The 25,968-nt window shown below is 47.4% G+C and overlaps 3 protein-coding genes across 8 annotated transcripts in view; 1 reads left to right on the top strand and 2 right to left on the bottom strand.

Moving 5' to 3' along the window:
* Positions 1-15,055, bottom strand: part of LOC307208659 (uncharacterized protein) — a 174,526-nt gene extending 159,471 nt beyond the window's left edge. Inside the window, exon 1 of one of the 6 annotated variants that reach the window (XM_079963493.1) lies at positions 14,760-15,055. In XM_079963493.1, the coding sequence (XP_079819619.1) occupies positions 14,760-14,940 (181 nt within the window). In that variant the 5' untranslated portion in view covers positions 14,941-15,055. Of the gene's footprint in view, positions 1-2,043; positions 2,184-5,326; positions 6,399-14,759 lie in introns of those variants that run through there. The other 5 variants (XM_079963499.1, XM_079963496.1, XM_079963502.1 and 2 more) reach the window with 5 other exon arrangements.
* Positions 1-25,968, top strand: part of LOC307206991 (uncharacterized protein) — a 165,290-nt gene that overhangs the window by 26,319 nt on the left and 113,003 nt on the right. The gene's annotated exons all lie outside the window — the stretch shown is intronic.
* The window catches only part of LOC307208034 (uncharacterized protein), a 139,766-nt gene continuing 133,179 nt past the window's right edge, over positions 19,382-25,968 (bottom strand). Inside the window, exon 5 of the mRNA XM_079962344.1 lies at positions 19,382-19,726. The gene's annotated coding sequence lies outside the window, so the exon portion shown is untranslated. The remainder of the gene's footprint in view (positions 19,727-25,968) is intronic.

The raw sequence follows: 25,968 nt of genomic DNA, 5'->3' as shown, positions 1-25,968 counted from the left end.
CGAGGCCATGCTTACTTTCCTATTTTGCAGGCATTCCGACGGGTTTTCTCCAGAGTTTTGCAGGAGTCAGCCATGATGGTAAGAATTTTTGTGCAAATGTCCAAGTAGGACTTTATGGATTCAATGTCCTCAGTAAGGAGCACTAGCCATTTGATGATTGAGAGACCCTCTTCATTTGTCTCGTGGGAATGAGGATAAGAGTCTTTCGAAGGTTTAATATTTCCCGAGGCCAGTTCCGAAATTTGTTTTAACATTAGTTCCTCCATTTTTTGATCTAACGATGGTTCGGGGAGAACTTGGGATTTGGCTTTCAGTTTCGGGGATGCTTCATCAACTGTATTGATGATATTTTGTGTTGGTTCCAATATATTCAGGCATTTATCACTGCTTTTGGTACACCCCTTTCTTTGCATAGCCAGTCCTTCACTATGGCTGTAAGAGAAATTGGTAGGAGAGAGTAGACTTTCTCTTCCCTTCTCATTCTCGTTCTCATTCATTTCAGTTGTTTCCTCATTTGTTCCACATTTTGCTCTGTTCGTATAGAAGCGAGTGATTTTTGTTTGTTTTTGTTTTCTTTAGAGAGGCTCTTTTAGAGGTAGGTCTTACAGCCTGCAGAGAAAAGTCTGAGGTTTTGCAGCCACTCCTGGTCGTCACCATTGTTTCTTTAAAGTTGTAAATTATTTCTTCATTGTTGTAGATTATTTTGTTGTAATAAACACGCTACAAAGCATTGACTGAGATAAACAGACATGAGGTAGTTATAAAAGAGGAGATAGACAACGTGATGGAGAAACAGGTGAGTTTACTTCTTCAACTGCTACAAAATGAATACCGCAAAGGCTCTAGTTCTCCCCCGGTAATAATCAGGAAGTTTAAAAGGATATATATATATATATATATATATTCTTTCAGGGTCTCAGTACCTTAAGACTTTGAGTTAAAAACTTAATTGAACTAAACTAGTATCATTAACTCAGTCGCAGGACTCTCCACAAGGCAGTTTTGGATAAAGGGAGAGGTTCCAAGGCCTTCTCAGGCCCTTATCAGATAAGCGATTTTTCTCTCCTCCCAAGGATTTCTCTCTAGTCACATTCTTTTCCTTTAGGGAGTTATACTCACTTGGCTGCAGTAAAAGTTCACAGCAGGTTTCCTTCAGCTATTAATCTTCCTTATCTCTTAAAACAATTAGAAGTAGAGAGCGGCGACACACAAATGGGAGTTCCCATAGGGCTTTCTGAGCAGTTTTTCTTAATATGTCTTTGGCTTAACTCAGCCTGGCTGCCAGTGAAGTGTTTCCTAGCAGCTGCAGAGATCCTTTTCGTAAAAGTTAATAAAAAAGCTGATAAAACAAGTAAAAAACTAATACAAACTAATAAAAACCGCACAACTAACGCGGAGCTCAAATCAATGCTTCCTCTAACGACGCCATCTTATGTCGCCTCCTGCCTTTTTGTCTCTGCTCTAAAATTTGGTTTTAATATAAAGTGTGTCAATATATTTGGCTTTGTTTATAAAGCAGAAGTGACCAGCTGCTCCTGGAATAAAAAATGAGCTCTGTATCAACAAAAGTTTTACCTATAATTATTCATAAGGAAAAGTTCTAAGAAACGTGAGATTTTCCACCCTTGAGTTTTTGAACTACAACTCCCATCATTCTTGGCCATATGGGCTGAGACTTATGGGCGTTGTTTCCCAACATCTGAGGTACCCCATTTCCCTCAAGCAGACAGATGCTGATCCACAAGACAAGGGCAGCCCATCATTTTGGCATTGAAGGGCGGAGGTCAAAATTCAACAGATTCATCACACACCTTGAGCATTCCAGATTCACACTCTCCCCGTTTATCTAGCAACAACTTCCAACTTCTTTTCTACATTTAGTATATGTGACCTTCATTACTTTAATACATATATATGTGTATACAAATTTAAATACAAAACACCAAAACATCAAACGGATTCCATGCATTTAAAATTGATTTCCGCCTTTATGAGATTCTTGATATGAGGTAAAGAGTGAAACTTGAGTGGAACATTGCATACATTGATATGGCTTTTCACCTGGGTGAATTCGCTCATGAATATTAAGGTCTCCACACTGTCTGAAGCTCTTTCAACACTCCATACATTTAAATGGTTTCTGCCCTGTATGAGTTTGTTGATGTATTCTAAGGTTTCTACTTTGACTGAAGCTCTTTCCACATTCAATACATTTAAACGGTTTCTCCCCTGTGTGAGTTCGTTCATGTATTCTAAGGGGACCACTACAACTAAAGCTCTTTCCACATTCAATACATTTAAACGGTTTCTCCCCTGTATGAGTTCGTTTATGTATTCTAAGGGGACCACTACTACTAAAGCTCTTTCCACATTCAATGCATTTAAATGGTTTCTCCCCTGTGTGAGTTCGTTCATGTATTCTAAGGGGACCACTACGACTAAAGCTCTTTCCACATTCAATGCATTTAAATGGTTTCTCCCCCGTGTGAGTTCGTTGATGTGTTCTAAGGTTTCTACTTTGACTGAAGCTCTTTCCACATTCAATACATTTAAACGGTTTCTCCCCTGTGTGAGTTCGTTTATGTATTCTAAGGGGACTACTACTACTAAAGCTCTTTCCACATTCAATACATTTAAACGGTTTCTCCCCTGTGTGAGTTCGTTTATGTATTCTAAGGGGACCACTACTACTAAAGCTATTTCCACATTCAATGCATTTAAATGGTTTCTCCCCTGTGTGAGTTCGCTGATGTGTTCTAAGGGCTCCACTACAACTGAAGTTCTTTCCACATTCAATGCAATTAAATGGTTTCTCTCCCGTGTGAGTTCGTTGATGTGTTCTAAGGGCTCCACTACAACTGAAGTTCTTTCCACATTCAATGCATTTAAATGGTTTCTCCCCCGTGTGAGTTCGTTGATGTGTTCTAAGGCCTCCAGTATGACTGAAGCTCTTTCCACATTCAATGCAATTAAATGGTTTCTCTCCCGTGTGAGTTCGTTGATGTATTCTAAGGTTTCGACTTTCACTGAAGCTCTTTCCACATTCAATGCATTCAAATGGTTTCTCCCCTGTGTGAGTTCGTTCATGTATTCTAAGGGGACCACTACTACTAAAGCTCTTTCCACATTCAATGCATTTAAATGGTTTCTCCCCTGTGTGAGTTCGTTGATGTGTTCTAAGGTTTCTACTACAACTGAAGTTCTTTCCACATTCAATACATTCAAATGGTTTCTCCCCTGTGTGAGTTTGTTGATGTCTTCTAAGGGCTCCACTAGAACTCAAGCTCTTTCCACATTCAATACATTCAAATGGTTTCTCCCCTGTGTGAGTTTGTTGATGTGTTCTAAGGGCTCCACTAGAACTCAAGCTCTTTCCACATTCAATACATTTAAAGGGTTTCTCCCCTGTGTGAGTTCGTTGATGTCTTCTAAGGACTCCACTAGAACTCAAGCTCTTTCCACATTCAATACATTTAAAGGGTTTCTCCCCTGTGTGAGTTCGTTGATGTGTTCTAAGGGCTCCACTACAAGTGAAGCTCTTTCCACACTCCATACATTCAAATGGTTTCTCCCCCGTGTGAGTTCGCTGATGTGTTCTAAGGGCTCCACTACAACTGAAGCTCTTTCCACACTCCATACATTCAAACGGTTTCTCCCCATTGTGATTTTGTTGATGTATTCTAAGGTCTCCACTTTCACTGAAGTTCTTTTCACACTCCATGTATTTACATGGATTCTCTCCTGTGTGAGTTTGTTGGTGTATCCTCAGTCTTCCAAAGGGTCTAAAGCACATTCCACATTCCTTGCATTTAAACTGTTTCTTTGTTCTTCCCAATGAATTCACAGATGGCTCCGTAGAATTCTGACCATCGTCTTCCTCACCTGTTTGGGAGTGGGGGGGGAGAGAGAAAATCCTGTTAGACTTTTAGGAAAGACAATAAATGAACTATCTTCCTCTGTCCATCCTGACTAGGTTTACAGGTTCAGCTTCTTGAGGAGCGCAGAAGCCAAGGCAAGTTGTAGCTTCCTGGGAGGAAGGAAGAAGTCAAGGGAGTCTCGGAGCCCCTGCAGGGATTCTGCTGCCTCTGTAGAAGCCCCTATTGGGCACCCACTTCCCAAGAGCCTCCACCCATTTTCAAACACCTTTGGCAATTCCTTCCACCTGCCTGTCCCTTCTCCCTTCCTAAGGCTGGCATGGTATGGGCAGGAATGGCCTTGTGGCAGTTGCCCAAAGGGCCACAATAAATGTGATAATGTGTATCTCTGTAAATCCTTGAGTGTGCTTCTAAAACAGAAGTTATGGTAGTCTGTGCTTTATAACTGGTTATTTTGCAAGTTGCCGCCCCCCAATTGGGGCAGAAATACAGCTAATATGAGAATCACAAAGATACAGCTGAAAGCTGGAACATGAGTCGCCACATGGTGCAAATGGCTCCATGTAACACAGGTTCCCAACATGCACACCAACACAACGTAACAGAATGCTGTGGGAATCAAAACTAAATCAGCAGAAATTGCCAGTGCTTATCGCACATGTGTATTATAAATAAAATGAGGTAATGATGAATATGAGGAACGTGAAACTCCAAAGGGACTTTTTTAAGGAGGCGGGGGATGCAAGAAAAAATTAGATTCTTTTGGCAACAATAAACATTAAAAGAAGGAACTGCTGAGCAAAAACAGAAACAGGAGCATGTGCAGAGGTTCTTGCGGAAAGGGGGCGGGGCCTTCAAAGGTCTCATAATCGACCCAAAACAACACAGAGGTCTACCTGTCAATTGTGGTCCAGCGCTTGGACATCTCTGATGTAAATGATTGCTCGAAATCGAAATGCTTTGTTTGAAATTATATAAATACCACTGCCTGAACCACTGGGCAGGGTTGCAGTTTTGTGGAACGATCCAACTGTAACCTATTGCTTTACAATAAACAATGGTGGACTCCTCTCTGTTTTATTGGTGTGAACTCAGGAGATAAGACTAGATCCCATGGAACATGAGACTTACTGTATTTTTCTGTCTATAAGACTACCCCTATTTTGGGGGCCTCAAAATTTTGAAAATAGGGGGATTGAGCTTTTGGGGAGGATTATTTGGGGGGAATGCTGAAAATCACTAACCCACCAGAACGCAGCTCACAACCACTCGCGTTGCAGCTGCCTGATCGCTGCCATTAGCCCTCCTGCTTGCTGCTGCGGCAGCCAATAGACAGCTGCCCTTGTCGCAGCAAGCGGGAGCGTGATTGGCGGCTGCCGGTGGCGATCGGGGGGCTGATAGGTGGTTCCTGCCTGGGAAAGGCGCAGAAAAGGCAGAAAGGGGGAAAATACCTTGATCGGCAGCTCCGCTTTCCAGGTGGCCTCCTCCCCTTCCCCCTTCATTTACAGAGTCTGCATGGGTAGAGGAGGCTACGGAATAGCAGGCGGGCGGTGCAACGTTACGCAAGAGGAGCAGTCCAGAAATTTGTAGTCTCCAAGATGTTTCATGGGAAAGGCATAGAGGGGAGAAATATCTTTGATCAGCAGCTTTGTTTTGCAGGCGGACTTCCCCATTAGTTTGCAGAGTTTGCTGAGCAGCACAAAGACTCTGCACGGCAAAAACGAACAGCCTACAGCCTCCCTCCCAGCTGTAGGGCAGGCAGAGTGGGGGGAGGCAAGCAGACTATGGAGGCCCCAGGGCTCGCCACTGCGAGGAGCTGCGACTGCCAGAGCAAGTACTGCATTTATTTATTTATTTATTTAATTGCTATATTCCATGTATAAGAGGACCCATGTTTTTTAACTTTAAAAATTGGGTAAAAAAACCTCGTCTTATACACCGAGAAAGACAGTAATTTGCAAAGGACTGCTCTGAATACATGGTTGGACTGCTCTGAATACATGGAGAAGAAGCCCCCTGCTTGCATCTGAACCCCCTGGGAGAGGCGGTGGATCCACCCACTGCTGCCTCCTCTGTCCTCCTGCCCTGCAAACACCCTCTGCTCAGGAGAGAGGGGCAGAAAGAGCCTTCAAACCCATCTGTTTCCTCCTCCTCTACTGCCTTTTCCTGCAGCAGCCCAGTGAGAGGGGAAGGAGCCCCAGCGCCTGGTTCACTTCAGATACACACAAGGTTTACTCATGTTGTGAATGAACAAGACCTCTGCCTTCCATGCGGTGGGAGTGGGGTGGCTTAAAAGTGGGGGAGAGACCTCCCCCTCCTGTCCTTTTGGGAAACAGGAGCCTTTGCCATTAGTAAACAACTTAGATGGCAAGTTCACAAGAGAAGCACTTTGGAGCACTGCTTGCTCATACTAGGTGTTCTGTGTGTGCTTCGACCTCGAGGACAACATACATATTTACATGACATGATTTCTTAAAGAGGACATTTCTTTAAAATCGAAGGCCATTTCTACAAGCTCTGTCTTAATAATAATAATAATAATAATAATAATAATAATAATTTATTATTTGTACCCCGCCCATCTGGCTGGGTTTCCCCAGCCACTCTGGGCGGCTTCCATAAAAACCAGAAATACACTAAAATATCACAGATTAAAAACTTCCCTGAACAGGGCTGCCTTAAGATGTCTTCTGAATGTCAGGTAGTTATTTATCGCTTTGACATCTGATGGGAGGGCATTCCACAAGACGGGTGCCACTACCAAGAAGGCCCTCTGCCTGGTTCCCTGTAGCTTTGCTTCTCGTAATGAGGGAACCGTCAGAAGGCCCTCGGCGCTGGACCTCAGCGTCTGGGCAGAACGATGGGGGTGGAGACACTCCTTCAGGTATACTGGGCTGAGGCCATTTAGGGCTTTAAAGGTCAACACCAGCACTTTGAATTGTGCTCGGATACGTACTGGGAGCCATTGTAGGTCTTTCAAGACCGGTGTTATGTGGTCTCGGCGGCCGCCCCCAGTCACCAGTCTAGCTGCCGCATTCTGGATTAGTTGTAGTTTCCGAGTCACCTTCAAAGGTAGCCCCACGTAGAGCGCATTGCAGTAGTCCAAGCGGGAGATAACTAGAGCATGCACCACTCTGGCGAGACAGTCCGCGGGCAGGTAGGGTCTCAGCCTGCGTACCAGGTGGAGTTGGTAAACAGCTGCCCTGGATACAGAATTGACCTGCGCCTCCATGGACAGCTGTGAGTCCAAAATGACTGCCAGGCTGCGCACCTGGTCCTTCAGGGGCACAGTTACCCTATTCAGGACCAGGGAGACCTCCACACCAGCCCGCCCCCTGTCCCCCAAAAACAGTACTTCTGCCTTGTCAGGATTCAACCTCAATCCATTAGCCGCCATCCATCCTCCAACCGCCTCCAGGCACTCACACAGGACCTTCACCGCCTTCACTGGTTCTGATTTGAAAGAGAGGTAGAGCTGGGTATCATGTGCATATTGATGGACACCCAGTCCAAACCCCCTGATGATCTCTCCCAGCGGCTTCATATAGATGTTAAAAAGCATGGGGGAGAGGACGGAACCCTGAGGCACCCCACAAGTGAGGGCCCAGGGGTCTGAACACTCATCCCCCACCACCACTTTCTGAACACGGCCCAGGAGGAAGGAGCGAAACCACTGTATAACAGTGCCCCCAGCTCCCAGCCCCTCTAGACGGTCCACAAGGATGTTATGGTTGATTGTATCAAAGGCCACTGAGAGATCCAGCAGAACTAGGAAACAACTCTCACCTTTGTCCCTAGCTCGCCGGAGATCATCAACCAGCGCGACCAAGGCAGTTTCAGTCCCATGATGAGGCCTGAATCCCGATTGGAAGGGATCCAAATGGTTCAGCAACCATGCGCTCAATCACCTTGCCCAAGAATGGAAGATTTGAGACTGGGCAATAGTTGGCCATAGTGGCCGGGTCTAAAGATGGTTTTTAAGAAGCGGTTTAATGACCGCCTCTTTCAGCGGATCTGGGAATGTTCCCTCACAGAGGGAAGCATTCACCACCCCGCAGAGCCCATCGCCCAGCCCTTCCCGGCTTGCTTTTATTAGCCAGGAAGGGCAAGGATCCAGGAGACAGGTGGTTGGTTTTACGTGTCCAAGCAGCCTGTCCACATCCTCGGGGGTAATGGATTGAAATTGATTCCATGCAACTTGACCAGACAGAGCTCTAGCACTCTCCCGCCCCAGCCCTGCTCCCACGGTGGTGTCTAGCTCCTTCCGAATATGAGTGATTTTATCTGCAAAAAACTTTGCAAAATCGTTGCAGGAGATCTTGGGGTCTTTACAAAGCCCCGGTGGTAAAGGTGGTTCCGTTAAATTACGAACCACCTGAAAAAGTCTCCTGCTACTATTTTCTGCAGATGCAATAGAGGCGGTGAAGAAAGTCTTCTTCGCCGTCACTATCGCCACTTGGTAGGCTCGACGTTGAGCTCTAACCTGTGTCCGGTCAGATTCGGAGTGAGTTTTTTGCCACCGACGCTCTAGCCGTCTCAGCGATTGTTTCATCGCCCTCAGCTCCGAAGAAAACCACGGAGCTGTCCGGGCTCCATGCAATCGGAGAGGGCGCTTCGGAGCCAGACAGTCGATAGCCCTGGTTAACTCCGCATTCCAGCGGGCCACCAGGGAATCAGCTGAAAGGCCATCAACATGGGATAAAGCATCCCCTACCACTCTCTGGAAACCATTTGGATCCATTAAGTGGCGGGGGCGGGCCATCCGAATTGGTCCCACCTCCCTGCAGAGGGGAAGGGTCGCGGAGAAGTCCAGTTGCACCAGGAAGTGATCTGACCATGGCACTTCTTTTGTTTCACTTTTACTTAGTGTCAGATCACCCACGTCACTAGAGGTGAACACCAGGTCTAAGGCATGTCCATGACTATGAGTTGGGCCAAACTTATTCAGGGACAGCCCCATGGAGGCCATGCTTTCCACAAAGTCCCGAGCAGCCCCTTGTAAGGCCGTGTCGGCATGGATGTTAAAATCCCCTAGGACAACCAAACTAGGTGTCTCCAGGAGAAAATCCGCCACGACCTGAAGCAGCTCAGACAGGGAATCCTTGGTGCAGCGGGGAGGTCGGTACACCAAAAGGAATCCTGTACTGCCCCTATTGCCCAACTTCCAGAACATGCACTCAGAAAACTGGATCTTCCCAGTAGGACGCCTGGTGCAAGCAAGTGACTTCCTAAAAATCACTGCTACCCCCCCTCCCCGCCCACATGACCTGGGTTGCTGTGCGTAAGAGAAACCTGGTGGGCAAGCAGCGGCAAGGACAGGCCCATCTGCTTCCTCCAACCAGGTCTCTGTCACACATGCCAGGTCAAATCCTCCATCCACAATCAGGTCGTGGATGGCAGTGGTTTTATTTATCATTGACCTGGCATTACACAGCAACACCTTCAGGTCATGTAGGTTTCCCCTGTTGATTCCAGTATCCATCCGGTCAAGGCCAGACCCAGAGGCAGGGATAGTCTTCAAACAACGACTAAACCTGCCTCCTCGGTAATGACATGGTCTGGTCTTAGCGTAACTCCGCCTCCTGCCCATGATCACCGAGATCGGATGTCCCAGTGCTTCCCCCCCTGTGGAACTTGTCCCAGCCATCGTGTTGGCTGGGGCCCCACTCCCAGGCAGCCCTGATCCCGCCCCTTCAAAACAAAACACAAACTATACAGAACCAATAAAACAACAACAACAAAAAGAAACAGAACAATTACACTAAAATTAATCTCCAACCAAATATCCATCCCACCCACCCCCAACAATGGAAAAAAATAAAGAAATAAAAATTTAAATTGCCACCGACTGCTTGAGGACATTTTAAAGCACATTAACCACCTGGAACAGGGAAGCAATGGCAGAACACTTTCCACCCAGTTGGAAAAGGCCCTGGAAGGGAGCAGGCCCTGCAGTCCTCACCCAGCCGATGGTCCGAGGCCTCACCGCAGCAGGAGTCCCTTTATAGCCAGGAGAGAGGGCCTGGGCCACGCCCCCTGGGCCAGTTGGAAAAGGCCCTGGAAGGGAGCAGGCCCTGCAGTCCTCACCCAGCCGATGGTCCCATTTATCTCCCATTTAACACTTTCACCCCACACAAGAGTTATGAGGTGATAGTGACAGCTCTTGCCTGTTCTGCCTTCTAAAGGAGAACTTCTCTTCTCCTCTTTGTTGCACACAGAGGCACAACTCATCCGCAGCTGCTGGCCTGCAAATACTGGCGAAGGCGCGCAGCCCACCCGAAGCCACCACACCTGCCACGCGCGCAGGCAAGAGACTAACCGACAGTCCGGGAGCTTTCAAACGCCTCCTGCCGCCCCCCCTTGCGCCCAGCCAACACCCCACATGGTGGGGCCACCTTGGCTGCTGTCCAGTGACAGGAGGGGGGAGGGTAAGGCTTAGCAGGCCAGGCTGCCCAGATACCTCCTGGGGGGAGGGAGGGAACGAGCAGAACCCTGCCCAGGGCCCAGGCGGGCGCTGGAGGCTGTGCCTAAAGCACCCGCTTTGCCGAGGAAGGTGGCGCTAGGAAGGAGGAGGGTTATAAGTTATAATTTTAATTTTCAGTATTATAAGGCGTATGAAATTATAAGTAGAAGAAATGAATATGCTGTAACCCAAAAAGGGAAGTTGGGGGAAGTCATGGGGGGGTGGGGAGATTAATTGGAATGTAAAATGTACCGTATTTTTCCGTCTATAGGACGCTTCCATGTATAAGATGCCCCCTATTTGGAGGCACTCCAAATTCAGAAAACACCCCTCAGCACTACCTGTGCATAAGACGAGCCCCAATTTTAAAACTATTTTTTTTTGTAAAAAACAAACAAACTAGTCTTATACATGGAAAAATACGGTAATTTGGTGTTTTGATTATGCTTAAATTTGTTATAAAATCTGAATAATTTTTTTTTTTTTAAAGTTCCAGAGTTTTTGTCAAAGACTAGATGGGAAATTCATTCAAGGGCCACAAGTGCAGATCTTGGCAGTTACAATGGAATAATTTCTGCATTGCATTGGCTGCATATTGATACCACAGAGAAGGGTGAAACAAGTAATCAAGCTACAAACATTTTGAATAAAATGGAGGAACTTGGTTCCAGAGATCTTTTTGATCATTTCAAAGAACAGGCAAAGGACAAATTGCCTGAAGTTGATTACAAGAAAAGCAGAAGAAGATCTAGAACAGCCTTTCTCAACCTGTGGGTCCTCAGATGTTGGTGAACTACAACTCCCATCACTCCTACCTAGCAAGGCCAGAGCTCAGGGATGATGGGAGTTGTAGTCCAACAACATCTGAGGACCCACAGGTCGAAAACTGCTGATCTATAAGGAGGCATATAGGTGAGGATGAAGATGAAGCTTTAGAGAACCTTGAGCCAGGAAACAAGTTCAGAATCAAAGCATTTATGCCTGCGATAGATGCATTAGAATCAAATCTGGCACAAATGGCATCAGTATACAATGATGCTGCAAAAAAGACTGGTGACTGGGAGCAGCCGCCAAGATCACAGAACACTGGTCTTGAAAGACCCACGTTGGCTCCCGGTATGTTTCTGAGCAGAATTCAAAATGTTGGCGCTGACCTTAAAAGCCCTAAATGACCTCTGTCTAGTATACCTGAAGGAGCATCTCCAACCCCATCGTTCAGCCCAGAAACTGAGGTCCAGCGCTGAGGGCCTTCTGGCGAGAAGCAAGGTTACAAGGAACCAGGCCTTTTCACTGGTGGCACCCGCCCTGTGGAACACCCTGCATCTGATGTCAAGGAAATAAACAACTATCTGACGTTTAGAAGACAACTGAAGGCAGCCCTGTTTAGGGAAGTTTTTAATGATTGACGATTTTATGTATTTTTAATTTTTTGTTGGAAGCCGCCCAGAGTGGCTGGGGAAATCCAGCCGGATGGTTGGGATATAAATATTATTATTAATTATTATTATTATTATTTCATTCTTAACAAAATTAGATGCTGCAAAAAAAGAGATTCGTGAAGAAGTTAATGGTTTAAGCCAAACATATCCTGAAGATGTGGACATGAACCTTGTTGGAGAACTCAACCATTTTCATCAATACATTAAAAAGTCAAAGCCATGAACATGATAATCTGACACATCAGGATCTGTACCAAGTAATATTTAATGACCATGTCCTTCATGGATCACTGCCTTGTAATGGCAAAGGGCCTTGAATAACTCAGAGACGCTATGAGCTATGCCGTGCAGGGCCACCCAAGACAGACAGGTCAAAGTGGAGAGTTTTGAATAAACGTGATCCACCTGGAGCAGGAACCAGCAAGCCACGCCAGTATCCCTGCCGAGAAAACTCCATGGTCGTATAAAAGTTATGACACTAGAAGATGAACCACTCAGGTTGGAAGGCATCCAACATGCTACGGAGGAAGAGCGGAGGACAAGTACAAGCAGATTCAGAGCTGATGAAGCAGCTGGGCCAAAGCCGAAAAGGTCGCTCACTTGCGGGTGTGCCTGGAAGCGAAAGGAAAGTCCAGTGCTGCAAAGAAAAAGATTGCATAGGAACCTGGAATGTAAGATCCATGAACCATGGTAAGCTGGATGTGGTCAAAAATGAGATGGCAAGAATAAATATTGACATCCTGAGCATCAGTGAACTAAAATGGAAGGGAATGGAGATCTGCTCAAGAAAATTGGAGATATGAAAGGAACATTTTATGCAAAGATTACCATAATAAAGGACAAAAGTGGTAAGGACCTAACAGAAGCAGAAGACATCAAGAAGAGGTGGCAAGAATACACAGAGGAATTATGCCAGGAAGATATGGATGGCTCGTACACTCCAGGTAGTGTGGTTGCTGACCTTGAGCCAGACATCCTGGAGAGTGAAGTCAAATGGGCCTTAGAAAGCACTGCTAATAACAAGGCCAGTAGAAGTGATGACATTCCAGCGGAACTATTTAAAATCTTAAAAGATGATATTGTTAAGGTGCTACACTCAATATGCCAGCAAGTTTGGAAAACTCAGCAGTGGCCAGAGGATCAGAGAAGATCAGTCTAGAACGCAATGCCAAAGAAGGGCAGCACCAAAGAATGCTCCAACTACTGCACAATTGCGCTCATTTCACACGCTAGCAAGGTTATGTTTAAAACTCTACAAGGCAGGCTTAAGCAGTATGCGGACTAAAAACTCCCAGAAGCACAAGCTGGATTTTGGAGGGGCAGAGGAACCACAGACCAAATTGCAAACATGCGCTGGATTAGGGAGAAAGCTAGAGAAATCCAGAAAATCATCTACCGTATCACGGGCCCTCCGCTGCCCACACCCTCCTTGCGCAGAAGGCTTCCGCGCAGGGAGAGTAGGCGGCGACTAGGTGTCAAAGAACTTTTATGCTGGAAGAAGTTCAAGAAACGCCCACTGACGGATTCTGTCAGCGATTGAGACAGCCACGGGTGAATGGCTGTCCGGACAGTGAGAGTTCACCCAGGTAACCCAGCCAGTGGTGGTGCCGAGTTACGCACGAGGAACCCCTAGAACCATTACAACAATGAATCACAATAAAATTATACAGTTGAATGGGTATTGGGTAGATGCAGTAATACAATTAGTCCTGTAAAATACTTTTTACGTACAGGTGTGTATAGTATTGCTATTATTTGTAATGAGACATATTACTAGAAATACTGTCTTTTACACTCACTAACAGGGTACAAAGGTCTGCTGTCCCAATGAAGTATGTGGACTATTATGGTAATATTGATACTTATATTAAAAAATGCATTGTATTAACTACAATTGCATTGTACAGGCTATAACAATTAATTTCATATTAATAAAGCTATTTGTTATTAGTAGTTGTCTGCACTGTATATTTACACCTATTATAATTTCAAGTTATAGCAACTTTCTAGGACTAGATCATGATTCTTTGTAAACTGTGTTTCTAAAGGAACTTTTGTTATTGCCATATGCCAATGTGTTTGCATTATTAAGTTTGTTATGAATAACAAAATCCTTTAAAGTTAGAGCTTAATAATTATTTCACTATTAATATACTTCGTAATTGTATTTCATTATTAATATATTTCTCAAGTGTATTTCAGTTCAACAAGTATGTGCAAATTTTTTTAGATACCGATTAGGTTCATAAATTACCATACAGCCTATATTCTACACAAAAAACAGCAACAATTTGTTGTTGACAAAGGACAGCTGGACCTATAAAGGGCCCCATTCCCTCCAGTAGCTTAGGGCCTCATCAAACCTCAATCCGGCCCTTTCCCCCCACTACTTTATGCAAGGAGTTCAAGAACAAAGAGCTCTTTGGAGGAGGCCTCAGCCCTTCCTTCTTCCTGCCTGGCCCCCCTGCCTTTGTTTTCCTCCCCATCTTTCCCTCTTTCTCCCTCTGCCATCCAGCAATCCATGTCCCCATCTCCTCTACAAAACAGAAGACTGGGATGTTTTTGGTGTTTCTTATTTTGTTGGAAGCCGCCCAGAGTGGCTGGGGAAACCCAGAAAATAATAATTGGTATTATTATATTTATTAGTTTTATTATTATTTTATTGCGAGCCTGCCCAGCAATACCCAAACCTCTCCCCTTTATTTATATTATTATTATTATTACTATGGCGAGGCTGGTCTGCAATGCCCAACCCTCTCCCCTTTGCCGCCTCCTTCCCTGCAACTCCCTTTGCACCAGATCCGGGCAGGAGGAAGCTTCTCTCTTTCCACAGCGGAAACCCCTCCCCCCCCCTTCAAGGCCCCATTAAGAGAAACAGCTCCCTTTCCTCCCTTCTCTTCTTCTCCCCGTCCCGGGGCTTCTCCTCCTGGACCCCCCCCCCTTGCCAAGCCCCTCCCCTCCTTCCCCGCCGCTGCTTTGCACTCACCCGAAATCCTGAAGGCGGCGGCAGATGCAGCGACCCTGGGCAGCGGGGGCGGGAATGGGAGCCCCCGCCTGGGAGGCAGGATATTTCCGGGGGCGGGACAATTGCAGGACCCAGCCAATGGGGAGAGGAGGGAGGGAACCTGGGCTTCGAGTATAGGGAATATATGCTCACTGCCATAAAGGTTAAAGGCAGAGAGTGGAAGCTGCTAGAGGGGAGGGTGCTGCTGCTCCATACTGACTTGGGAAAGGGGGCGTGGCTTAATTAGAACAGCTGACCCGCCCCCTCTGCCGTCCTGCACTGTCCTTGTTCTGCAAGGAATCCGCTGAGTGCAAAGCGCCTCGGGGTGCAGCAAGCTTTCGTGGCGTGTGCGCAATGCAATACCCATAATTGGGGTTGGGGGTGGAGAGAGAGCAGGCAGGGAAGCGGTGGGTCAAGTGTGGGGGTATTGCAGCTCCTTCATCCTCGTTGCAAAGAAGAGACAGGGGCCTCTCCCTGAAGGTTCTCTCTCTCTCTTTCACACACACACACACACACACACACACACACACACAAATCAGGAAAACGTTCTTCTGCATGCACAGACAGATCACATGAAGAGCCCTGTAGTTTGATCAAGCCCATCTAGTCCCTGTTAATATAATAATAATAATAATAATAATAATAATAATAATAATAATAAATTATTTGTACGGGGGGGGGGGGAGAGAAAGCAGGCAGGGAAGCCGCGGGGGGGGGGGGTGCAACTTATTCAGCCTCTTTTCAAAGAAGACATGGCCTCTCCCTGAAGCTAGGCTCTTTCTCACTCTCTCTCTCTCACACACACAGATCACAGGAAGAGCCCTGTAGTTTGATCAAGCCCATCTAGTCCCGCACCCTCTTAGAATCAGAGAATCGTTGAGATGGAAGGGGACCCTGAGAGTCATCTAGTCCAACCCCCTACAATGCAGGAATCTCAGCACTGTCTCCTCATGGTGGCCAGGCCTGCAAGGAGGATGGGAGCCCAAGTGCATCTCTCCCCTTCCGCGGCTTCCGGGAACTGCTATTCAATTAAGCATAATAATAATATCCGGAGTTTTGGGCTGGGTTCCCATCAGTACGCTGATGACACCGAACTCTATCTGTTGATGGATGGCCATCCTGACTCAGCCCCAGACACACTGGCGAGATGTCTGGAAGATGAGGCTGGATGGTTACAGGTCCCAGGCCTCAGAGAGGTTAGGCTGGCCTCAGCTAGAGCCAGGGCCTTCTCGGCTGCGGCTCCAATCTGGTGGAACGCTCTGTCACAAGAGACCAGGGCCCTGCGGGACCTGACATCCTTCCGCAGGGCCTGCAAGACAGAGTTGTTCCACCAGGCCTTTGGTCAGGGCGCAGCCTGACTCCCTCCTTTGGCAACCTGCACAGAATCTTGCTTAATCGGTTGCCATTAATTTGATTTTAATTAATTTTTATAATGAAATCTTTTTAGAATGTGTGATTATTTTATTGTTTGATTATTTGATTATTGTTATCCGCCCTGAGCCCAGCTTCGGCTGGGGAGGGCGGGATATAAATAAAAATTATTATTATTATTAATATTAATATTGTAGCAACAACATTATACCCGCTCATCTGGCTGGGTTTCCCCAGCCACTAGGGCAGCTCCCAACAGAATATTTTTAAAAAACCAATGAAACATCAAACATTAAAAGCTTCTCCATACAGGGCTGCCTTCAGATGTCTTATAAAAGTCAGATAGATGCTTATTTCCTTGATATCTGACGGAAGAGCGTTCTAGAGCGGGTGCCACTACCAAGAAGGCCCACTGCCTGGTTCCCTGTCATTGAGTTGATATAGAGCATCTTTCCCAAATTTGTCGGCTTCTGTCAAAGAAGCAGAATCAGGAAGTTTTTTATGTTTGATGTCTTATTATGTTTTTATATTTTGCTGGGGAATAATAATAATACCACTTGTTCAGTCTTAAAATTTATTTGTACCAGTGCATTTGGAAACATCAGAATAACTTGAGGTAATATATTCATACAAAAGCTTTGCTCCCGATTCATTGCAATCCTACCGGCTGAATTTGATCCGAGTCCTGGGATAACTCAGTTGGTCGAGCATGAGACTCTCGGGATTGTGGGTTCGAGCCCCACCTTTTCAAAAAGATTCCTGCATCGCAGGGGGTTCGGCTAGAAGAGCCTCTTGGTCCCTTCCAACTGTTTCATTCTGTGGTCTATGAACCTCACTTATTCGCAATGAGAGAACCACCACAATTTTTTTTTTAAAGCAAAATGTTGTTAGAAGTTCTGCAACCCACCTTTGCCTAATAGGAGTTTGCCTTTGTAAAACTGGAGTGAAAGGAGAAGGAATCTCAGGGTGGGCTTTTTTGTGGGGGATATGGCTTATCTGGTCAGTGGGCAGAAGGAGCTTGGGTCTATCCCTAGCTAGAGATCTGCCATCCCCATTCTCGGTCCAGATTTGGGTCTCTGCCTCCCAGGAGTTTAGACGCACACATGTTGACTGCAGCAGGCAATGGACCCCTCGCATGTGTAAACAACCATTGGGGGGGGTCACTCTCAAACACCACAGAGACTGGACATTGCTTTGAAGAATAGCCTGCAACCAACCACCTCCTGGACATTCTGGTCTCTCCCACTGCCAAAAAAACAAAATACCGGTTTACCTGACACTGACACAAAGGTTCACGTGCTACAGAAATGAGTGTCTAATGTGTTTTAAAATGCCCTTAAGCAGTTGGTGACATTTTAAATTTTTTCTTCTCCCCCCCCTTTTTTGCTGTTTTGGGGATTAATTTGAGTATAACTGTTTTGGTTTTTGTTGTTTTATTGGTTGTTGTATAGTTTGTGTTTTGTTTTTAAGGGGCAGGATCAGGGCTGCATGGGAGTGGGCCCCAGCGAACAGAATGGCTGGGGCAGGTTCCACAAGGGGGGGGGGGATGCACTGGGACATCTGATCTCGGTGATCATGGGCAGGAGGAGGAGTTACGCTAAGACCAGACCATGTCATTACCGAGGAGGCAGGATTAATCATTGTTTGAAGACTATCCCTGCCTCTGGGTCTGGTCTTGACTGGATGGATCCTGGAATCAACAAAGGAAACCCACATGACCTGAAGGTGTTGCTGGGCAGTTTAAAGCAATATCAGAATGCTATTAAAATCAGTTAAAATGATTTACATTCTTTATACACAAAGAATGCAAGCAGGATGAAAAAAGTATCCTGGCAACACACTTCCCCCTGCCCAAAATCCAACATGAGGCAGAGTCCTGTGGGCATATATAGCAGGGCTCAACTACAACTCCCACACAACTCCCATCATCCCCGCGCTCTTAGCCAACAAGGACCCAACTCTGATGATCTTGGTCTTAGGCTGGAGCCTGCAAGTAAGTGTGGGAACCTCTGGCCCTCCAGATGTTGCTGAATTACAACCCCCATCAGGCTCAGCAATCGTCATCTATGGCTGTGGATGATGGGTGGTGGATGCTGGCATTGAGAAGAAGTTGAAGGCAAGGTACTCTCTCTGTCTCCAGTGCACCAGAGCAGCCTGTCCAGTAAAGACATGGATGAAAATGCTGAGGCACTGAGTGCTTCTGATCCAAAACATTACCCTTTTCCAGCACACTCCATTGCTATCCATCCCTCTCCAGTTTTCCATTCCTGCTGTCCACCAGCGCCCCACCCCCACAGCCAGTTTTCTGTATCCACGGACCATGTGCAGTTCTCATTGCGTGGCTTTGGCTATCTTTCCCCCCCCCCCCCCACCTAAAAATTTATTGGATTTACGTAACCAGTGGAGCTGCCTCAAGGTTACTGGTACCTCCCTCTCTTCCTTGGAGGAAGGGTTCCATTTTGGCCACATAAAGGCTGGCAGCTAGGAAATTGGATATTTGTATATGGGATTTCCTCAGACAGGGTGGGGTCACAAAGAGAGGGTGGCTGTCGCCTTCATGTCCTGATTGGGAGTTTTTCAGGAATGCCTGGATGGCCGCTGTCAGAGCCAGAGATCTGATGGATGTCAGGCCGACCCTGCATTCTTATCCCTTGCCCCATGCTCCCCCCACAGTGATGGGAGGTGGGCCAGGAAATAAACATTTTTATACATTATAAAAGCAAATCATGGATTGAGAACATTATGTTTTGTAAAGTTAAATATTTTATATTATTTTCTTTTTTCCCCTACCTGTTAAGAGATTGTACATAATGTTTGTACAGACATGCATTTTTTTTAATCAATAAAGAATATTAATTTTCTTAAAAGGTTGCCATTAACTTAATCTTCATTAGATCTGCTTTTAGCACAAGCATGTGCCACTTCCACTGCCCATCTTCCAAATCAGAGTAGGAAGCACACGTATCCTGTAGGCGCGGTTGGCTCTTCCTTTTTGACGTCGCTGAGACTCTCCCCCCCCCCCAACGAAGGTCTATTGACCCTGTGCCACCACTGTGATTGCTTTCTTTGCTGCCATCACCCCGCTTCTCACGGGGACACACGGAGTCCAGACAGTTGTTAACATTAACAAATAATCAAGTTTATTTTTAAATGCAGGAATAAGCGTATGGCTTCAGTTTATTTTTCTCTTGTCAGTTTCTTAATCTTAGTTCCCAACACTCCAAACTGATTATCTGACTCAACCTAATAATTCCTCTCTCGCTCTCACAATACAACTCAACCAACCCACTGCCTATTCCTCCCTCTTCCATCTCCAATTCCCAAACCTCAACTGACTTTCAAAACCTCCCACTCTAACTTTTACTCCCCCCTTGCATTCTCACTGGCCAATCACATCACACCCATTTTAACCCTTTCCTTATGACCCATCCTAGGAGGCAAACGCCACAGGCCTCCTGAATCATCTTGCACTCCAAGACAAAGGGATGCACTCCAGTTAAAAGCACGCTTGCCGATTACAGGCGCGCACTCAGGAGAAACAAGAACTAGCCTTGCAAGGAAAAAGAAGCATCCCCTCTACAGTGGTACCTCGGGTTAAGTACTTAATTCATTCCGTTCTTAAACTGAAACTGTTCTTAACCTGAAACACCACTTTAGCTAATGGGCCTCCCACTGCTGCTGCGCCGCCTGTTCTCATCCTGAAGTAAAGTTCTTAACCCAAGGTACTATTTCTGGGTTAGCGGAATCTGTAACCTGAGGCGTATGTAACCTGAAGCGTATATAATCTGAGGTACCGCTGTACTTCGCTTCCCTTCTCCCCTCGCCCCAACCCAAGGGCCAGGCCCATGCTTGCTCCCCTAAACCAAAACCTAACCAGGGACCCAGCTGAGGAGAGCTGCACTGAGGTGCATTCGTAGGAGCCTCCCTCTGAATCTTCCCGGGAACAGGAGGACTGTATAGATTTGGACCAGTGGTTTGCAGAGGAACATAGTTCAGAAGGCAGAAGCTGGGAAATGATGGAGAACAGCTTGCAGAAGAACATCCACTAGCATTTCTTTTTAAATGCTGATAATGCTTTTATTGTCGCTTTTTTATTATTATTTCTGTACCCCCTTGCTAACCAAGTATTTTTATACATAATGAAGCACGTGAACGTAAGCAGGTACTCGCTTGGTGTTAAATAAGGATCAGAAAGACTCAGCAATGGAGAATAAGAAGATGAAGTTTATTGCCAGGCAATAAGGACCCAGTTTGGAATCTCTTCCAAAAGGAACTGGGACGTCCCGATTGACAGAAATCAAGAGGTCTTTATACCTGAGCAGATCACAGCAAATCATAGATCATGAGACAACCATGAGGCAGTTACAATATTGCCAGCGAAAATTAGCCAATTAGCAAGCTTCTTGCCATGCTACCAGCTCCTGGTCAAGCACGGAGTTCTAGTTCTGCTTCCGCTGCTTGTAGTGACGCTCTGTCTAACCTCTCCCCTAGTTATGACAGGACAGGGAGTTTGGAGATTTTGTGGTTTTCTCTTCCTGTTCTGTGGATTAATTTAGCCTGTATCTGAGGGGATTTTGTACCAGAATCTCTGATTCACATCTTCCCCTTCTCCAGGGTACACGGATGTTTGTAGGGGAAAGGTCGGCTCCTAATTTTGCTGTTTCAGGCAGTATGCAGTTAGCTAAGTCACAGCTTCCCTTTGATTCAAAATGGATTATAAAATACTGTAAGCCTTGATTATGTGTGAGCATATATGAATATATTGATTACTGATAACTGATTATATGGATAGCATAGGGGTAGCCCTTCTTCCTTGCCTCAATATGAAAAGCAAATCTTGGATTGAGAAGATAATGGTTTGTAAAGTAAAAAAATGACTTTTTTAAAAAAAGTTTGTTTGTCTCTCTTCTGAAATTTAATTTTAATGTAAGGTGTGTCAATATATTTGGGTTTGTTTATAAAGCAGAAGTGACCAGCTGCTCCTGGAAGCTAAAAATGAGCTCTGAATCATCAAAAGTTTTGCCTACAATTATTCATAATGAAAAGTTGTAAGAAACATGAGATTTTCCACCCCTGAGCTTTTGAACTACAACTCCCATCAACCTTGGCCATACGGGCTGAGGCTTATAAGAGCTGTTGCCCAACATGTGAGCAACCCCATGTCGGACATCCCCGCTCTATACATTTATTTATTTTTTGTTTGTTTAATTTCTATACCTTTATATATTTTTTAAATAACTTCAAAGCGGGTTAAAGCATATATCAATAAAACATAAATAAAACAATTTGAAAAAAGTGAAAGACAGTGGTACCTCGGGTTAAGAACTTAATTGGTTCTGGAGGTCCATTCTTAACCTGAAACGCTTCTTAACCTGAGGTGCGCTTTTGCTAATGGGGCCTCCTGCTGCCACCGCACAATTTCCCTTCTCATCCTGAGATAAAGTTCTCAACCCGAGGTACTAACTCCGGGTTAGTAGAGTTTGAAACCTGAAGTGTTTGTCACCTGAGGTGTTTTTTGTTAGGTTGTGGGCGAACATATCAGATGACACAGCGATTCTTCCAAAGCAGCTCTTTATTTGTAAGCTGGAACAGAAGTGAACTGAGGAGCTCAGTCAGCCTGCTTATATAGAGCTCCAGAACAATCGTAACTGTTGCAACTTTCTAAAACTATCCATCACTGAACGTCACTTTCGATCCTTCATTCTACAGTATCCCCCTGCTGGCCCAGGGTGAGAACTTCAGTACATAACACCCCTCCCCACCGAGATAAGGCGTTAGTTACAATCGTAATGGTTTTCTTATATACAGCACTACGCGTAATGGTTCAATTAGGCACAAAAGCATATCGGTTAGATTTCACATACTTAGACCAACAGTGATACATGTCTGTCAGGAACTCAGCGGGAGCGCAGGGAGGAGAGGAGATGGAGAGCGAGGGGGAGCAATCCGAGGGCAGCGTAGGAGAATATGACAGCAGCCCGATAGATTCCATGAGCCTCTCCAGCGAATCGGAAGATTCACAGAAGGGGGCGCCGATGGGCAGGGCAAGGGGCGACCCAAGGGGGACACCCCAGAAGCAAGGGGCCAGCGGGGACTCCCAGAGCAGCAGTTGGGAATCAGGACCAGCTTCCCCACCGGAGCGTAGTGGGGGGAAGGAGTCCCAGGTGTCAGTGCCCACATATGCACCACCAGCGAGAGAAGATGTCAGGGTTGACCACGCCTCCATCGGAGAGCGAGTTAACGGTCAAGAGGAAAGTTGCAGGCTGGGCGCGCGCGCCAAGTTCAAAGGTACAGGCGAGCGGCACAGAAGGTAGCCCGGATAGGGAACCAGGTCCTAAAGCCCGCCGGAAGGAGGGGCAAGAATCGTCAGGGTCAGCGTCAGAGGAGTCCAGGAAGGATGAGACCCTAGCGGGCAGGAGGGCCCAGAGGAGAAAGGAACTTAGGAAGAGGTGGAGCAAGGCGAGGGTCTTAAACTGGTGTGGAAGGGGAGGAGACTCAGACGGGACTTCGCCGGTCTAAGGTCGAGACGTAGAGCTGCACGCTGCGGCTTTAAAATGGAAACTGAATCTCAATAAAGACTTTTGTACATAATTACAGCCTAGCGTTGGTCCTCTGTGAGCTGGGACCTGGAGGCAGCTCTGATAATGTCCAACAACATAGTCCTTTAAATAAGTTGGGCGCTTGGAAACTCTGCGAGACCGCCGGGGACTGGTAGCCAAGTCCAGGGGGCCACCCAATTCTTGCTGAGGCTGTGGTGCGACCCTAGGTGGGGTTGAAACCAAGTCCCCTGGATCCGCTGCTGTGGGTGGAAACTCCGCAAGTGGAGTTGGTGGAATGTCAGGCACGGTAGCGGTCTGAGTCTGTGGTAAGTCTGGCAGACCCTCTGAAGTGGCTTGGTTCGGCTCCACGCTGGCAGTTTGCGAGAGAGGTGTAGGTGGAGCCTCACTATCTGTAAGTGTCTGTTCCAGAGCCACGAGCGCAGTTGGGGGCACCACGGTAGTGTACAAGTCCCCAACCCTGCGCCTAAGCTGGTCTATGTGCCGGTGCCGCAAGCGTCTGTCTTCAAGCGCCACCTTGTACGAGCGAGGTCCAGTGACTCCCACTACTGTTGCTGGCACCCAAGGAATGTCCCCCACAAAGTTCTGGGCAAAGACCTGGTTTCTGGGAACAAATGACCGTGGCACGTTAGCACAGCCTGGGGGTTCGGGCACAGCAAAGTCTGGGTGCAGCCGGTTGAGTGGGGACCTGAGGCGGCAACCCATAAGCAGTTCAGCAGGACTCCGCCCTGTGGCCGCATGAGGGGTGATGTGTTGTATGAACAAGCCGCTCGTGCCAGTCTCCCCGGTCCAGGCGCGCCAGTGCCTCTTTTGCCGAGCGCACCATTCTCTCTGCTTGCCCGTTGCTGGATGGATGAAATGGTGCCGTTAGGGCATGGCGGATGCCCAGTCCCAAAAGATACCGCTCAAAAACGCCTGCCGTGAACTGTGGTCCGTTGTCAGAGACAAGGACATCAGGACACCCATGCGTCGCAAAGAGGCCTCGCAGCACCTGGATGACGGCCTCGGTAGTGGTGGAGGGCATCAGGGCCACCTCCAGCCATTTGGAATAGGTGTCCACCACTACCATAAAAGTCCGGCCGTGAAAGGGGCTGGCCAGATCGATGTGCACCCTCGACCAGGGTGTCTTGGGTGTCCCCCAGGTGTGTCCCTTAGCTGCCGGTGGCACAGGCCTCGATTCTTGCCACGCTTAACAGGCAGAAACCCAGGCAGTGATGGCATCGTCCATGTTAGGCCACCTGACATAACACCGAGCCAACGCCTTCATTTTGACGATTCCCGGGTGGCCAACATGCAGAGCCTCCAGGACACGTTGACGAAGTCTTTGGGGAATCACGATGCAGTCTCCCCACAGCAGACAGCCGCGATGGGCCGAGAGACCATGTTGTCTGGTTGCGAACAGCTGCAACTCCAATGCAAAAGGCCCTTGTGGCCACCCTCTCCACACCCAGTTGAGCACATGGCTGATGGTGCGATCCTGGGCAGATGCGGAGGCCACAGTGGCAGCCGATACAGGCGTTGCCAGAAGATCCTCAATCAGGAGGAGTGATGAAGCAGGAGCTGGGTCTTCCACAAACTCTGGAAGAGGGCAATGGCTGAGGGTGTCGGCATGGCCCATTGATTTCCCCGGGCGATGGACGAGCCGGTAGTGGTAGGCAGCCAGGAAAACAGTCCATCACAGCATGCACGGCAAGAGGACCGGTAGAGTTGGTCGATCACCAGCGAGGAGGCCCAGGAGTGGCTTGTGGTCGGTGATGAGGTCGAAAGTCCTGCCATAGAGGTATTCATGGAACCTCTTCACTCCAGCCACAAGTGCCAGTGCCTCCTTGTCGAGCTGGCTGTAATTCCGTTCCATTGGAGATAGCGTCCTGGAAAAGTAGGCGAGCAGTGCTTCTCTTCTGTCTGGAAAACGGTGACTAAGGACAGTGCCAATGCCAAATGGTGAGGCGTCACAGGCAAGGACCAGCAGCCTGGCTTCACTGTACTGTACCAGCACACTGTCCAATGAAGGGAGAGCCTTGACCGCGTTGAAGGCGGCCGTCTCCCGATGACCCCAGGACCAAGATGTCTTTGTGCTGAGGAGTCAGTGAAGAGGCTCAGCCACCGTGGCTTTGTGGGGCAGGAACATGTTATAAAAGTTCAGCAGTCCCAGGAACGCCTGCAACTCCATCTTGTTCTTTGGGATGGGGGCCTGCTGGATAGCGCGGATCTTGGATGTGGTCGGGTGAAGGCCGGAGGTGTCAATATGATAGCCCAGGAAATCCACCTGCGGAACAGCGATCTGGCACTTCTCCCTCTTTACCTTGAGCCCAGCCTCTTGGAACCCAGTCAGCACGGCACGGAGGCACTCAGAACAGCTGCTGGTGTGAGTCTGCGAACACCAAGACGTCATCAAAATACGGTACCACGCCCAGAAGCCCTTGCAGGAGACACTCCATAAGGCTTTGGAAGATGCCAGGAGCCACACTCACCCCGAACTGCAAACGGCGGCAACGGAATGCCCCTCGGTGGGTGACGATCGTCTGGGCTTCAGCAGTGGCATAATCGATGGGCAGTTGTTGATAGGCTTGAGCAAGGTCCAGCTTAGCAAAGACCTTACCCTCACCTAAGGAATGCAGCAGGTGTTGAACAACAGCGTGCTGCTGAAGTGCCTTGTTGATCGTGCACTTAGTCAGCGCAGATTCTCACCAACCCGTCTGGCTTGACAGGCATGATGATGGGGGTTTCCCACTTGGCGTGGTCAACCGGCTCCAAAACTCCTTGGGTGATCAGCTTGTCCAGTTGTTTCTCCACCTTAGCCTTGAGAGCAAAGGGAACCCAGCGTTGCTTTAGCTTGATGGGGGTGACTTGTGGATCAAGGCTAAAGGAGATGGGCGTACCTGTATATTGCCCCAAAGTGCCGTCAAAAACCTCGGCAAAGTCTTTGACCAGACCCTCAGTCTCTGCGTTAAGAGATGCAGTTGATGCCGGTGACTTCCAGGCCGAGGGCATCAAACCAGCCTAGCCCTAGGAGGCTTGGCCGCTGACCTTCGACCACCACCAGTCAGAGCAGGCCCGAAAAGTCCTTGAAGGCGATCCGGAACCGGCCAACGCCTACCACGGGAATGTCGTTTCCCTGGTAGTCTCTCAGGTGTACACAGTGAGAGTCGAGTTGCCTTTTGGACACTCTGGGTACCAGTCTTTTGATGGTGCTCCAAGACACGATGGACAGGGCAGACCCGGTGTCGATCTCCATGTCACATGGAGCTCCTTCAATGAG

The sequence above is a fragment of the Podarcis cretensis genome, assembly GCF_951804945.1.
Source record: "Podarcis cretensis genome assembly, chromosome: 2".
NCBI classification, from domain to species: Eukaryota; Metazoa; Chordata; class Lepidosauria; order Squamata; family Lacertidae; genus Podarcis; species Podarcis cretensis.
Note: the sequence above shows the minus strand (reverse complement) of the source record. Positions and strands in the feature narration are given on the sequence as shown.